Source organism: Nannobrachium achirus, assembly GCF_963921795.1.
Source record: "Nannobrachium achirus genome assembly, chromosome: 15".
Classification (NCBI taxonomy): domain Eukaryota; kingdom Metazoa; phylum Chordata; class Actinopteri; order Myctophiformes; family Myctophidae; genus Nannobrachium; species Nannobrachium achirus.
Window position 1 is genome coordinate 48,103,962 of NC_137822.1, and position 16,035 is coordinate 48,119,996.

At 41.9% G+C, this 16,035-nt stretch overlaps 1 protein-coding gene across 1 annotated transcript in view; it reads right to left on the bottom strand.

Moving 5' to 3' along the window:
* The window catches only part of lhx5 (LIM homeobox 5), a gene marked incomplete at both ends in the record, with an annotated part of 31,334 nt that extends 19,567 nt beyond the window's left edge, over positions 1-11,767 (bottom strand). Inside the window, 2 exons of the mRNA XM_080742588.1 lie at positions 1,957-2,180; positions 11,595-11,767. Coding sequence (XP_080598714.1) covers positions 1,957-2,180; positions 11,595-11,767 — 397 coding nt within the window. The remainder of the gene's footprint in view (positions 1-1,956; positions 2,181-11,594) is intronic.
* Between the last annotated feature and the right edge of the window lie 4,268 nt (positions 11,768-16,035).

The following is a 16,035-nucleotide window of genomic DNA, read 5'->3' on the forward strand; positions in this document are numbered from 1 at the left end:
AAAGGGGAACAACACCCAAGGATGGTTTTGTAGTTTGTTTTTCACTTGCTAAAACAAACTACAGCAGACTACAAACATGGCTGACTATCAGGAAACACATTGATAACGTGTTAGATTTTCAGAGGCGTGTCCAGAGCCACATGACGGACAGGCCACACAGACCTTTGAAAACCATGGTCAAGAAAATTATCTAAAGCCGGCTTTCCATACCACTTTTTAGCCCGACACTACACGACACGGCACGACACCGCACCGCACCGCATTTTTTATGTAGGTTTTCCACTACAGTACCCCCCCCCTCCTCTCCTCCTCAACTCTCCCCCTCCTCCCCTCCGCTCCCGAAAGAAATCGACGCCCCTTTCAACATATGGATACTCTCCTCAGTCTGTAAACACAACGGAGATGCTAACTTGCGCTAATTATTTTTAGAGATGTGGTGGACAATGTTTTAGATGCCACACACTCACACAGGTCTTCATCGAGCCTTTACAACTATAGCGACGACTAACGTCGGAGTGAACATAGTCAAATAATAACTTTATTGGCCAAACTACACAAAGAAGAGTAGAGGCTAGTTGCGCTAGCATACATGCTAAGCTACAGTACAGTACATGTAGGCTACTGTAGATTCTTTTCCCCATTCAACACGGAGATGTGGTGGACAATGTTTTAGATGCCACACACTCACACAGGTCTTCATCAAGTCTTTACAACTATAGCGACGACTAACGTTGGGATGTTCATGGTCAAATAATAACTTTATTGACCAAACTACACAAAGAAGTAAGCTAATGTAGAGGCTATGCTAGCGCAGCAACAGTACAGTACAGTACATGTAGGCTACTGTAGATCCGTTCCCCCATTCAACACACGCAGTTACAAATACAAACAGGAGACATCTCATTGAGATCTATATAAAATAACGGATTGCCGACGCATTTGCCGTTGATAATTGCAACTCGCGACGATATAGCCTATGTGTATGTCCACTGTTTGTGTTTTTAATGTTCTTGGTGCTTCGTGGTATCTCAACTGCAGGGCTGGGGAACACAATTCTGCCTAATCGTCCTCTTTTAAAAACAGATATATAAAACAAACAGGCTTTGCTTTTATATTTGATTTGCAGCCGTGACTGCATACTAAAATCTGTCTCAAGTTGTTGTGTTGAAAGACACAGCTCAGCCGTGAGACTCTGTCTCTGACCAATCAGTATCAGCAGCGTGTATACGTCACTGATTTGGCCTCACTTGGCATAGGGGTACTAAAACGGCTCCACTCGAGAGTGGAGCCGTTTTGGTACCCCGTTAAGTACCACTTTCACACCACTCTACCCAGTTCCTTGTAGTGGAAAACCTGACAGAAGTGGGCGGTGTGGTGTGGAGTGGTGTGGAGTTGGGCCTGTGGAAAACCGGCTTAAGTAAAAGCTCACAAATGCAGCGCACAAACACGCACAGGCATACGCACGCACACACACACACACACACACACACACACACACACACACACACACACACACACAGTCAAGCCCTCTCTCTCTCCTCTCTCTCTCTCTCTCTCTCTCTCTCTCTCTCTCTCTCTCTCTCACACACAGTCAAGCCCTCTCTCTCTCTCTCTCTCTCTCTCTCTCTCTCTCTCTCTCTCTCTCTCTCTCTCTCTCTCAGGCACACGCACGCACACGCACACACACACACACACACACACACACACACACACACACACACACACACACACACACACACACACACACACACACACACACACACACACACACAGTCAAGCCCTCTCTCTCTCCTCTCTCTCTCTCTCTCTCTCTCTCTCTCACACACACACACACACACACACACAGTCAAGCCCTCTCTCTCTCTCTCTCTCTCTCTCTCTCTCTCTCTCTCTCTCTCTCTCTCTCTCTCTCTCTCTCTCTCTCTCTCTCTCTCTCTCATTTTGTGTGTTTTTTACCTGAGTTAAGGTTGACCTCTTTAATGGCCCCGGAGCTGATGTAATCTTCTTTACAGACGAACTTGTTGTCGTCGATGACGTAGAGCTCCTCCCCCGTGCTCAGCTGTTTGTGACACACCATGCAGGTAAAGCAGTTCAGGTGGAAGACCGCACTGCGCGCCTTACGGACCAGATCGTTGGGAGAGATGCCCTCTAGACAGCCTGCACACTTAGTCCCATACCTCCTGAAACATACATTAATATATAACATTACACCATGCATTCTATACCTCCTGAAACATACATTAATATATAACATTACACCATGGGAGAGATGCCCTCTAGACAGCCTGCACACTTAGTTCCATACCTCCTGAAACATACATTAATATATAACATTACACCATGGCTTCTAGACAGCCTGCACACTTAGTTCCATACCTCCTGAAACATACATTAATATATAACATTACACCATGGGAGAGATGCCCTCTAGACAGCCTGCACACTTAGTTCCATACCTCCTGAAACATACATTAATATATAACATTACACCATGGCTTCTAGACAGCCTGCACACTTAGTTCCATACCTCCTGAAACATACATTAATATATAACATTACACCATGGGAGAGATGCCTTCTAGACAGCCTGCACACTTAGTTCCATACCTCCTGTAACATACATTAATATATAACATTACACCATGGCTTCTAGACAGCCTGCACACTTAGTTCCATACCTCCTGAAACATACATTAATATATAACATTACACCATGGGAGAGATGCCCTCTAGACAGCCTGCACACTTAGTTCCATACCTCCTGTAACATACATTAATATATAACATTACACCATGGCTTCTAGACAGCCTGCACACTTAGTTCCATACCTCCTGAAACATACATTAATATATAATATTACACCATGGGAGAGATGCCTTCTAGACAGCCTGCACACTTAGTTCCATACCTCCTGAAACATACATTAATATATAACATTACACCATGGGAGAGATGCCCTCTAGACAGCCTGCACACTTAGTTCCATACCTCCTGAAACATACATTAATATATAACATTACACCATGGGAGAGATGCCTTCTAGACAGCCTGCACACTTAGTCCCATACCTCCTGTAATATACATTAACATTACACCATAGGAGAGATGCCTTCTAGACAGCCTGCACACTTAGTTCCATACCGCCTGTAATATACATTAATAACATTACACCATGGGAGAGATGCCTTCTAGACAGCCTGCACACTTAGTTCCATACCTCCTGTAATATACATTATAAAACATTAGAGAGATGCCTTCTAGACAGCCTGCACACTTAGTTCCATACCTCCTGAAATATACATAATATATAACATTACACCATGGGAGAGATGCCTTCTAGACAGCCTGCACACTTAGTTCCATACCGCCTGAAATAAAACATTGTAAAACATTAGAGAGATGCCTTCTAGTCTAGACCAGTGTTTCTCAACCTTTTTTCTGCATGGGCACACTTTTCATGTCCCAAGAATCCATGGGCACACCAACATAATACGGGTGTGTAAATATCGTCACTGTCGGGAAGAAACCTTGTATCTCCAAGTTTCGAATGTGTACGTTTCTCCACAAAGTAAAGCCCTGCTTCATCACACAAGGATGTCGCACAACAGTAGTGAAAACAGCAGATCTACAAGCACACAACGCCTCGCGGTGCCAGGCGTAGTGTGCTTGTAGATCGGCTGTTTTCACTAGTTTAAATCATTTTTAAAATAATAAATACAATACTGGCTTTCAAGCAGGTTTCAAGGGGCACACTTGACCCTTCTCAGGGGCACACCAAAGGTCCCCAGGCACAGTGGTTGAGAAACACTGCTCTAGACAGCCTGCACACTTAGCACCATACCTCTGAAACATACACAACCAGTAAGACGCCTCAGGGCGACAAGCGACCTTGGTCGCACCATGTCTTGGTCATCTGGCCAGTGATGTATATCTGACCAGTAACCCATATATTGGGGCCCCCGGTACCCATATATGGAGATCCATGTACTGTATATGGAGATATGCTGTGAGAGCCCAAACATGCTTACTCAGTTATTTGTGATGTGAAAGTCCTATGATGTCTATGACATCTGATTCTGACATCATACATACAATCCCTTGTATGCCCATATATGGAGAGCCCTGTCTGTAGAACCAGCCACACAGAGATATGGGCTGTCTTGGCCATCTGTCTTGGCCATATTATGGATTCCGTTAGTGTTGTATGTGGCCGATGTGGCCTCCATATATGGGCATTCCCACATGAAGTCCTGTTAGATATGGACTTAATATTGGTGACATCAGGGATCTACATATATGGGCATAAAAGGGATTCTGTTAGTGTGGTTCCCCTGACATCACTGTGATGTCAGAGCAGTAAAACCTAAAAAAGTGTACCCGGACAGACGTCCGGACAGATACATGATGTGCCGTTTCTCATACTAAACTGCGACCTTTGGTCGCAATAAAAGATTATAAAACTATATCCACCTCTTTCCGCGGGAGTTTACTGGAGATTATTTGGACCACACTTCCGGTTAACAGCAGACATACAAGCTCACGTCGCGTCGCAGATGCAGCCCGTTGTGAGCTTGTAAATCACACTCTGCTGCGGTGCCGGAAGCTCGGTACAACGTCTGTGCAATGCACTATGGGGCGTTGGAAAGCCGTGGATAAACCCTTAAAGAACCAAGCACACTTATGTTATGTGCTGTATTTTGATTGTACTTAAAGGTCTGTCCATTCTGTCTCCGACCACCAAACCTTTGGTCGTAAAGGTCTGGTTCAACTACAAAATGATGTCACTCAGCATCTTCTGAAAAGCATTACCCCGAATTAGAATTGGGAAAGCACGTCGGAAAGTCTCTCCGACGATTTTGGACCTGTAAGGGTCCATTTGGTTTCATTTTAAACTCCCAAGAGATAAAGACCTATAAGGCTCCATCATTTAGCTGCATGGGGACCACCTGGAACCCCCTCAAGAACCACTGGTGGTCCCCGGACCACTGGTTGAAAACCACTGCCTTAAACAACCTATAGGACACTTCTGAATATTGACAATCGCCCGCGATATATCGCAATATTAATATATATATATACAGTTTTAAACTGAAGATGATGGCCATGCATAATAATATTCGTATTATGAGCCCAATATTGAGCTCAAGATAGTTCCTGAAATAAAGCATTAGCCTAATTATGAAATATGAAAAATTAAACACCAGGGGGTGATTTGGCACCCCCTAGCGTTCACATCCAACCCATTAATTATTCAGTTATTTTAATATACGCCCATTCTCCTCAGCCCTGGTTTTATTTGTATTTTTTCTATTATCATTATTATTTTTGCAGGCTATAATCTGACCTCAGATCAGCACAGAGTGCATCTCAACCCACAGCTTGTGACATGTGTTCTAGATATGTGTTTTATATGCTGTGGACATGTGACCCGTGTTATATTATGCATGTTCTTATCTGCACCGAAACACACACACACACACACACACACACACACACACACACACACACACACACACACACACACACACACACACACACACACACACACACACACACACACACACACACACACACACACACACACACAGAGAGAGAGAGAGAGAGAGAGAGAGAGAGAGAGAGAGAGAGAGAGAGAGGTGAAATCATGAATGAAAATGGAGGGATGACAGATAATTAAAAATCCTATACATATGAATTAAGTCCCGAGCTATAAGCTCTTATCTTCCATTTTATACACTCTCAGAACCTGTAATACAGACCTGTAAGGGTCCATTTTGTTCCATGTGTACACTCTCAGCATTTTGTTCCATGTGTACACTCTCAGAGTTACAGACCTGTAAGGGTCCATTTGGTTCCTTTTGTACACTCTCAGAGTTACAGACCCGTAAGGGTCCATTTGGTTCCTTTTGTACACTCTCAGAGTTACAGACCCGTAAGGGTCCATTTGGTTCCATTTGTACACTCTCAGAGTTACAAATGGATAAGAAATCTGTGTGGAGTTTGCATGTTCTCCCCGTGTCTCCAAGGGTAGGTACCCTCACAAAAACTATACGGCCTCCCCCTGGCCAGCGCCTGATGGAGGGGAAAGGAACTGGGTGGAATAACGTGTTCCTTCTACGCGCTACGTCCAAAGCGGAGAAATCTCCACTGTCAGGTGAAAAGAAACAACTTGGACTCCTCATGCATAGAAGGAAGCATGAGGTCGCGATCAGTCCGTTGTCTCCCCAGGCGCGGCAGAGGGAGAGCAGAGCCCAGGATTACATAGGCAATTGGCACTGGGTGAAATTGGGGTACAAAATCGTGGGATAAAAATGATAGGAAAAAAAATGGATAAAATGAACATATACTATTTTTAGGCCCATATATGGAATGACGGCTGCAGCAACAGTGTGATGATGGAAGCGTTCCAGTTCACACATGCAACGTGTTAATTGAGCAGCAGCAGCAGCAGCAGCATTCTGAATGGAAACGGGAGGCGTTCCAGATCCTCTTCTCCAAGGCCATCACAACAACCTCTGATGAATTATGACGAGAAGGAGGAACTGGAACGCCTCCGGTTTCTCTTTGCTTTTACACGCACGCACGCACGCACGCACGCACGCACGCACGCACGCACGCACGCACGCACGCACGCACGCACGCACGCACACACACACACACACACACACACACACACACACACACACACACACACACACACACACACACACACACACACACACACACACACACACACACACACACACACACACACACACACACACACACACACACACACACACACACACACACACACACACCTCTGCTTTGCTGCTGCTGCTGCTGCTTAAATGACAAACTAATGTGACACAAAATGACTTGTTTTTGCCAGTGCCAGACTGCTTCTGAAGATACAGTTAGATATCATATATGGTGGGTCTGCAATTTACAATTTAGGCATTTAACAGACGCTCTTAATGCAGAGCTTTACAATAAACAAGATAATACATCAATAGCAATACATCAAATGCATAGAAATAGTAATCTAAGAAAAACATATATAAGGCAGACCAAGCACCTATTCAGTAAAAAAACGTTATAAGAAGAACGATAGAAAGAACAGATAAAAAGTGTAATCTAAAAACATGTATGGTCATTGAGCGTTGGCAAGTGCTATGGGTTAAAGGAGTAGTTCACCCACAAAATGACTTTTTTTTTCCTATTGATTAGTCACACCATGGAGACTTGAGTTCAATAATATCATTTTGTATTTGTCTCATTCTTAAGACAAAAAAAAGGTATTATAGTCAATTTGATTCTGAATGAGGACCCAAATGCAAGGCCTTGGATGGGGCCCCAAAATCAATGGGGGTAAATTTACTTGACCCATGACCCTAAATTTACCCCCATTGATTCTGGGTCCCCATCCAGAATCAATGGGGATAAATTTACTGTAATAATTTTTTTTTGTCTTAGGAATGCGACAAATACAAAAAAATATTATTGAACTCAATTATCCATGGCATGAGTAATCAATAGGAAAAAAAAGGTCATTTTGGGGTGAACTACTGCAGTCTGAAGAGGTGAGTCTGGATAATATAATAAAACAGAATTATAATAGGCCTACATAGAAGAAATCTGTACAAATACAAAGCAGAACGATAGCCTAAACTATATCTTAAACATGACAGTTTTACACTAACATGTAAAGTCAGGCTCATCTGTGTTACTTTAACTCTGTAACCAAATGGACACCCATCCAGAGTCTATTTGGTTGGACTTGGTTGCATCATTTACAATTTCACAGTTATAAATTGGATATACTTTAACAAAGTGAGGATTGTGTGATGATGGCCAGAACTCACAGAATGAACAAAATACATAACTTGCGTTAATGAAATTAAATGAAACACGATTCACTGGAAATGTATAGACAGACATAATATTATATGATATCAATCTAAAAACAACCCCTGGAAAAATGACATGTTTAAGATGTGTCATTGTTGTGTGTCTGTGAGATTAGGGTTATATACAATATAATAACAATAAAGAAGTAGTAGTATAGAAGAAGAAGAATTAGCCTAACGCCTATTTATTTTCATTTCCTCAATTATTATTTTTTTCTTTTTTTTTTATGATTCGGCCTTGCCAAGCCACTTAAGCAGCGCGCGCGTTGTGTGTGTGTGTGTGTGTGTGTGTGTGTGTGTGTGTGTGTGTGTGTGTGTGTGTGTGTGTGTGTGTGTGTGTGTGTGTGTACGTGCACGCACATATGCATGTATGTGTGCGTAGGCCTACATGCACGCGTGCGTGCGTGTCATTGTGATGGCGGCTCTGATGACAACAAGCCCACACAGAACGCATTACAGTGACACAATCAACACATCCCCAGCATAAAGACATGTCATCCTTATTATACTTTATAATGTACGGATTAAACTACATCTATGCGTTTATAATCCACTTTCAGCCGCTTAGCGCTCCATGGATGACTCCACTGTTTGATTAGACAAATACGCTTTAGTTTATATCCTAAATGCAATCTGTATGGGTAAAAATGATAGCCTTCAGTCTGTTACAGTCATATTATATTATTTATGCATACGAATCTAATGGGATATTATTTTAATCACCCATATCTCCCCATTTCAACTCACAATCGTAGCAGCCAGGCATGCACCGACCGTATACAAGAGTGCCACACAAAAATGAGTGAAAATAGGCAATCTACAAGCTCACAACGCGTCGCGATGCGACGCTTTGTGAGCTTGTAGATCTGCCATTTTCATTTTTTTATATATACTTTTGTTTTAAATAATAATTGAAAAAAGGGAACAGAATTTCGGACATAAACGGGTTAGGGCTAACCGAACAGCAACGATATTGATGATTGATGCATTGACTGCCTTAATTAACAGTATACAATGTTGCTAAAAGGATAACACAAAAAGCCATAGGCCTATGGGTTAAATGTTTCCATTGTGTATTAAATTCATCCCTTCATATTGGCCTGTTTGTTGGTAGGCCTATATAGAGAAAGGCTCTGGCACTGATGGGCTGTTTATTTTTCATTTATTTATGTTGCAATAACAACAGCTATAGCCTCCCAAAAGCTAAAACAATTTAACTCAAAAATCGCACCATAAACAGCTAGCTTAGTTTTTGTTTTTATTACAGTAAATTCAGCATTGATCGTTCATTCTCTGTCAACAGGAGAGGGCTTTCTATTTGAACAAATATTATTAGAGTAGTTTTCTACCATCCATGTCTGCTTCCAACAGGGCCATGGTGGGGTCGAGGTGGGGGGGGCTGCTGTATTTAGTTACACTTGTTATCCTACACAACACTAATGTTAATGTTAATGGGCTGCTTAACACTCATGTAAATGTTTACAACGTCATTATAATGGCACACAGGTTTGGTTCGCTGTCGGCGAGAAAGCTCGCATCTCCATTTATTGTAACCTTTTTGGTGTTTTGAATGAAAAGCACGCTAATTAATTGGTCATAGTGATAGATATACAGTGTCAGCAGTTGTTTCGATGAATTGAGTACAAAGGACCCCAATGTGAACAAGCCATGGCCAGTGCTTTCTTGGGTTTAAATATCGAACATTGCTTTGCTTTGGTAATAATGTACAAGTATGTTTTCTCATGCCAATAAAGCTCATTTGAATTGAAAATGTCATTGCAATTTGAACTCTACTTTCCTTTATTTTTTCCCACTCTGCAAACTGCTAATAAAGGCAATCAATCAAAACTGCAAAGGAACAAAAAAAAAATAGCTGATATACAAGCTCAAAACGTGTAAATGCGATGCGTTTTGAGCTTGTAGATCAGCTATTTTTTTTTTAAAGCTATTTAGCCTGAAAAGTATGTATTATTTTCATACACGTGAGCATTGTGAGGTCTGCAGCCGACATGTAAACATGCCAGAATTAGAAATGGTAGAATATCTCACTTCACTGTGTCTCCTTTTCACATGCACGGCGGACCACCCCCCCCCCCCCCCCCCACGGACCCCCCCCCCCTCTCATTCTACTTACACAACAAATGGACACATTAGAGTGATTACTGTTAATGGGGCTTTTAGCAATTTAAATATCAGTGGCTTTAATAGCAGGCTATGTGTCCTCACAAAGACCCAACAGCGTGCATGTCATTAAACTATTTACACACACACAACACAACTAGAATGATATATCAGGGAAATACGTGATAATTCACGGTGTGAAAAACAACAACAATTTGTTTTAAATTATTCGAGTTGTGTTAAAAAAAAACCTTTTTATGTTGAGGAGTTAGGTTGTTTTTTTAGATCATTTAATTTATGCTTGGTGAAAACGAAACATACATAAATTCAAAAATGAAATACAATTATAAGTGAAGCCTTCGAATGAAAGCCAAGGCCAAATTCCGGAATATTCTCTTATAAAAATATACAATCTATATATGACCTTGTTATGTTTATGGATTGATACATGTTGTGATGGGGAAAAAAGACAAGAAAAAAATATAGACAATTAATCGTAAAAATATTCTGAAAATTGTGTTTTTTTTTCTAGACAGTGCCTCAAAAATGATCTTTTTACATGAACATTTTATTCACATTAATATCTTCCTATTTATATGAACATAAACTATGAATAAACACATTAATTAAATGCACACTATTATCTATAAGACGCACATAGATTGAGGCCTATATCATTTGCATGTAGATTTATTTTTTTCCCTAAGTCACAGCCGTATAGCCATTAATTCACTGCCACCACGCATCGACACATTCAATTAATATCACACAGATTGATATTTCGATATGCAGGCCTGTGTTTGACTGATGGCTCCTTACTGCTTTCAACGCAGGCCTACAGATTGTTATTTCAATTGAATAATTGTTTATAGACAAGATGTTGTTAGGTAAGGTTCATTGTTCACTTGCTCTCATACAGTTACAATGCGCAGATTAGTATTTTTTGGTATAATATTGCTTAGATTGTTTTTGCATGGTGTAAATTGTGACCCTATAGATTTACTGAGACACTACACTGTCTCTCTGCATTTGATGATAAACCTTGCTTATTTTGCGAGTCACCCCGCGGATAAAGATCGTCTAATAATTATTGACAGACAAAGCAATCAATATAATTAATGGATTAAACTTGAGCACATCCCACAGATGCTATATTTCTCATAGTCACTCAAAACAACTCCTGAGTTGATATTAATTTAGGACTTATTTCACCCTATTATAAAACACACCAAAAATATATTCGGCCCAGAAGTCAAAACCCAAAACAGCCAAAAACACGGGCCAAATTGTCAAATATTAGAGGCAGAAATTGTGAAAATATAGCCGATCTACATGCTGTGAGCATGCTGATCTGCTGTATTTTCACAATTTCTGTGTTATACAAAATGCAATGCCTCAACTCTATAGTGCTCGTCACAGGCCGCCAGGGTGAGGAGGGGTCCCCCCAGTTAAAATATGATTCTTTTGGGGGTCCGCGGCCTTAAAAGGTTGAGAACCACGGCATTAAAGCACCTTATTTGTTCCTATGCAAACTTCTAATAAAGTCTTCAATCAATAAATGAATCAGAAACGGTCTCTCTCACCTGAAGAAATCCACCTTGCAGTATAGTTTTCCATCCCTGCTAAAGCAGCGGTCGGTCAGCCTCTGCGCGCAGTCCGCGCACTGCACGCAGTGCGCGTGCCAGGCCCGGTCCAGCACGTTCAGCATCCAGCGCTCCGTGATGGGCCGCTCGCAGCCCGCGCACTGGACCATCATGACCCCCGGGAACCCCACCCTGAGGCGGGGAGAGGGGAGCCGGGGAGCCGCGGGGAGACCACCGGACCTCCGGGGAGACCACCCAGACAACCCCCACACTGGGGCTCTGCTCTGCGGGGACCGGCAGCGAGGAACACCCGCTGACTGAGATGGAGCGATGGGAACTCCCGATTTAGACAAAACCTCCCAATAAGCACGCACACTGTTGCTCCAACACCAACAACACCGATGAATGGATGAAATGCTCCCCGCAAAGCACGCACCGACGCCCGGCCTGGGACAGCGATGAGGACCCGCTGATTATTATTATTATAGCTCCGGGGGGAGGAAAAACCAAAGAACCAAAAAAATCACACAAAGTGGAAAAGAAAGGATAAAAAAGGTCCTCTTTAAAAAAATAAAAAAAAAGAATAAATCCTTGTGATGATTCCTAATATTCAGGTCCAGTTGATGGTTCTTCTCAGCATCCTATGAAAGGCACCGCATCTTATTGAATATCTGTTCCTTATTGTAAAACCCTACAGAATATTATAAATTATAAAAACATAATATAATGCTCTTCATGGATCTCTGGGTGCCATCAAGGTGGTCCGCGGCGTCGCCACTTTGGGGGTCCGTCCGTCCAAGCTGGCTTTTGGGGTCGTGTTTTTTTCTTTTTCGGTGTTCGATGGCTTGTTGTCAACCAGTCAACCAGCAATCCAATCCACACCGTGTGTGTGTGCGTGTGTGTGTGTGTGTGTGTGTGTGTGTGTGTGTGTGTGTGTGTGTGCGCGCGTGCGTGCGTGTGTGTGTGTGTGTGTGTGTGTGTGTGTGTGTGTGTGTGTGTGTGTGTGTGTGTGTGTGTGTGTGTGTGTGTGTCTGTGTGCGTGCGTGCGCGTGGAGGAGGGAGGGGACAGTCAGTCATCTCGTATTCAGATTGGATGATGACGCGGCCGTTAATTCCCGCGGCCCGGCAGCCAATCGGAGGCCCGTAACCATGGTTACAGTTTTTTTTATGGCCGTATCTTTCCTCCAAGTGCAAGCCTAGCTTTAGCAGCTGTAAGACTGAACCTAACACTGGCTAGGAAGGACTGGAATAATAATAAATACAAAATACCATAAGGGTAATAATAATACCAAAAAGAATAATAATAATTTAGAGCATGATATGATCTGAAATATGAAAAGGAAATGAATGATGATATTTATCTGCAGACAGCCATCTGAACATATTCTGTGACAGCTAGGGAGCATTCGTGTAAAGTAACTAAGTACATTTACTTATACTGTACTTAAACGGTTTTTTTTTTTAGGTATAGGCCCATTTGTATTTTACTTGAGTTATGTCCAATTTCCATTACTTTTACTTTGACTCCACTATAAATCTCGGGTCCAAATATTGTACTTTTACTTTACTCCACTACATTTATTTGAAAACCTAAGTGACTTTGTAGATTTTGAATATTATTACAAAATGTGCAGTGACCACTTCAGCATTATGAGCTTGTAGATCGGCTATTTTCAAAAATATTTGAATAATGATGAGTATTTCTTATATTGCAGTATTGATACTTTTACTTGAGTAAAATAAATAACTACTTTTCTCACCACTGTGTATTTGCCTGCAGACACACAGACAGTGGGACCCCTACAATACAAGATAGACTTTGTTACATATTAAACGTTTTTCACGTTCATTCAATAGATTCAAGATTTCTTATAGAGCAGCATCTTCATCGATGTATTTTTTTTTCCGTCTTTTAGGCAATGTATTCGTTATGCACTTTCATATAAACTCCATGTACGTTTTTCTATAGGCCTATGTACCTAAACAGTGCATCTAAGTGGTTCTCAACATGTGGGTCGGGACCCCCATGGGGGTCCACAAATTATTTTGGGGGGTCCCCAGATAATTAACTTAATGTGAAACTTTAAGTTGTTTTCTCACTCAACGGCAAACAAACCAATGGAAACTGCACATTTATAAAGTGACAATTCAAGGACTTTTTAAATGACAAATTAAACAGTGGCTAAATTGTCAAATATTACAGAGGCAGAAATTGTGAAAATAGCAGATCTACAATAGAGCAGATCTACATGCTCGTAGAACTGCTATTTTCACAATAGAACCGTGTTATACAAAATGTAATGCCTCAACTCTTAGTGCTTGTCAGGGTGGGGGGGGGGGTCCCCAGTTAAAACATGATTAGTTTGGGGGTCACAGCCTGACAAGATTGAGAAGAGAACCACTGGTCTAAGTGACAATAAAGTGAATCTGAATGTGTTTATTTATAGCAGGGTGTTAATGAGACCAAGGTGGTTTCATAGCCAAAATGTAGCGCAAAATAAATGAATAAATAAATAAATGCATAAATAATAATGTTTTGATTTCTCTCCACCTAAGTTTCTGATCATCCAGCTGGGTCTGTATCAGGGAGGGATGTCATCATGTCTACCTCTCAGTCAGTGTGTCATAATAATAAAGGACTCTATGTGAAAGCTGTCAGCTGCCTTTATAACGGCTGTCACGCCCATAGAGCAGATCTACAAGCTTCGGGGCGGCGCAACGCCTTTGTACGACGACGTATATAACAAGTTGGGTCCGGGGACCCCCAGGGCTCCTCCTCGAGGGGGGTTTCCAGGGGGTCCCCAGCTAGAATGATTGATAGTTATTATAGGAACCGAATATGCAGCCTGTATAACTGAGAGTGGAACCAAATGAACACTATAGGGTCCATTTGGTTCCATTTGTAGGCTACACTCTCAGCAAAGTTGTATTCAGCCTTACAGGCCTTACAGCGTGGAAATGTTTAGTTTTTTATAGATTCTTTACACCATTATAATGTTCTCGTTTTGAACATTATGTCTCCAGCTTCAGGATATGTATGATACTGATTTACTACAAGACTGTGGCATTTTATGAGTTCAGTAGTTTACAATCTAGGCATTTAGCAGACGTTCTTAATTCAGAGCGACTGTGGTTCTCAAAACGTTTATTTTGACCATCATAACTAAATGTCATAAGTCATAACTACGGCCATACTCTACCCTGATTGGTCGAGGACTGGCTGGCCACCTCTGAAAACCGAACACAACACAGGCAAGTCCTATGGTCAGCATACATAACATTCTTGAGGAGAATGAATGGAAAATGTACCAAATATATTGTTATTTGAATGAAATACAATCACTGAATATACCTTTAATGGGGGTCCGTTACCGTCCGTGGCGTGGCCTATAATGGATACCAAAACTAGTAGGGGGTCCTCAAAACGAAAACGTTTGAGAACCACTGCCTTATCTGGCGACAAAACAACAAAAATCCCTTGGCTCCGTGCCTGCGGGCTGAGGGGAGGAGGGTAGGAGGGTAGGAAGGTGGAAGGGGGGGGGGGGGGGGGGGGTCATGGCTGTTCCTTTCTCATGCAGAGATCTATTTACAGGGAAATGCATGGATTAACTCTGCTCTCATCGATACAACAACACACTGTGGACTCCCCGCTGCTCTACAAGCCCACAGCATTTCAATATTTACTCACAACCACCAGGGTTTGGGTTGAGTTGCGGCAGTAGAAGCAGCAGCAGCAGCTGCAAGGGTGTCGCACCATATTCTGGGCCCTGGGTACAAGGATTCACCCACATTGTGTGCTTTAACTGTTGAAAAATAGCAGATATACAAGCTCACAGCAGCGCTGCGAGCTTGTAGATCTGCTAAAAATCGTGGACAATTTGTGCGAGTCTTTGAATATTTCAAATCCTTCTGGGTTTTTTTTAAAGAAAAAAAAAAGAAAGAAAAACATGTTTCTATGTCAGTGGTGCTCAAACTTTTTCACGTGAAGGACCCTCAAAATGATATGTATTTGGCCACGGACCCCCATCTAAAAATATTTAGTTCCAGCCTTCCAGGGACCCGCCCACCCCACTGCCCCAGAATAAAAATTTGAATTACAAATGTGCATACATTTTCACTGGTTTTCAAACATAGCTGATCTACAAGCTTGCAGCAGCGCTGTGAGCGAGCTTGTATATCTGCTATTTTCCAATAGCTAAAGTATAATAAAATTATTCCAGGCCCCTCCACCTTGGGCCCTGGTAACTCAGTCCTACTCGCTAGAATGATTGATAGTTATTATAGGAACCGAATATGCAGCCTGTATAACTGAGAGTGGAACCAAATGAACACTATAGGGTCCATTTGGTTCCATTTGTAGGCTACACTCTCAGCAAAGTTGTATTCAGCCTTACAGGCCTTACAGCGTGGAAATGTTTAGTTTTTTTTATAGATTCTTTAC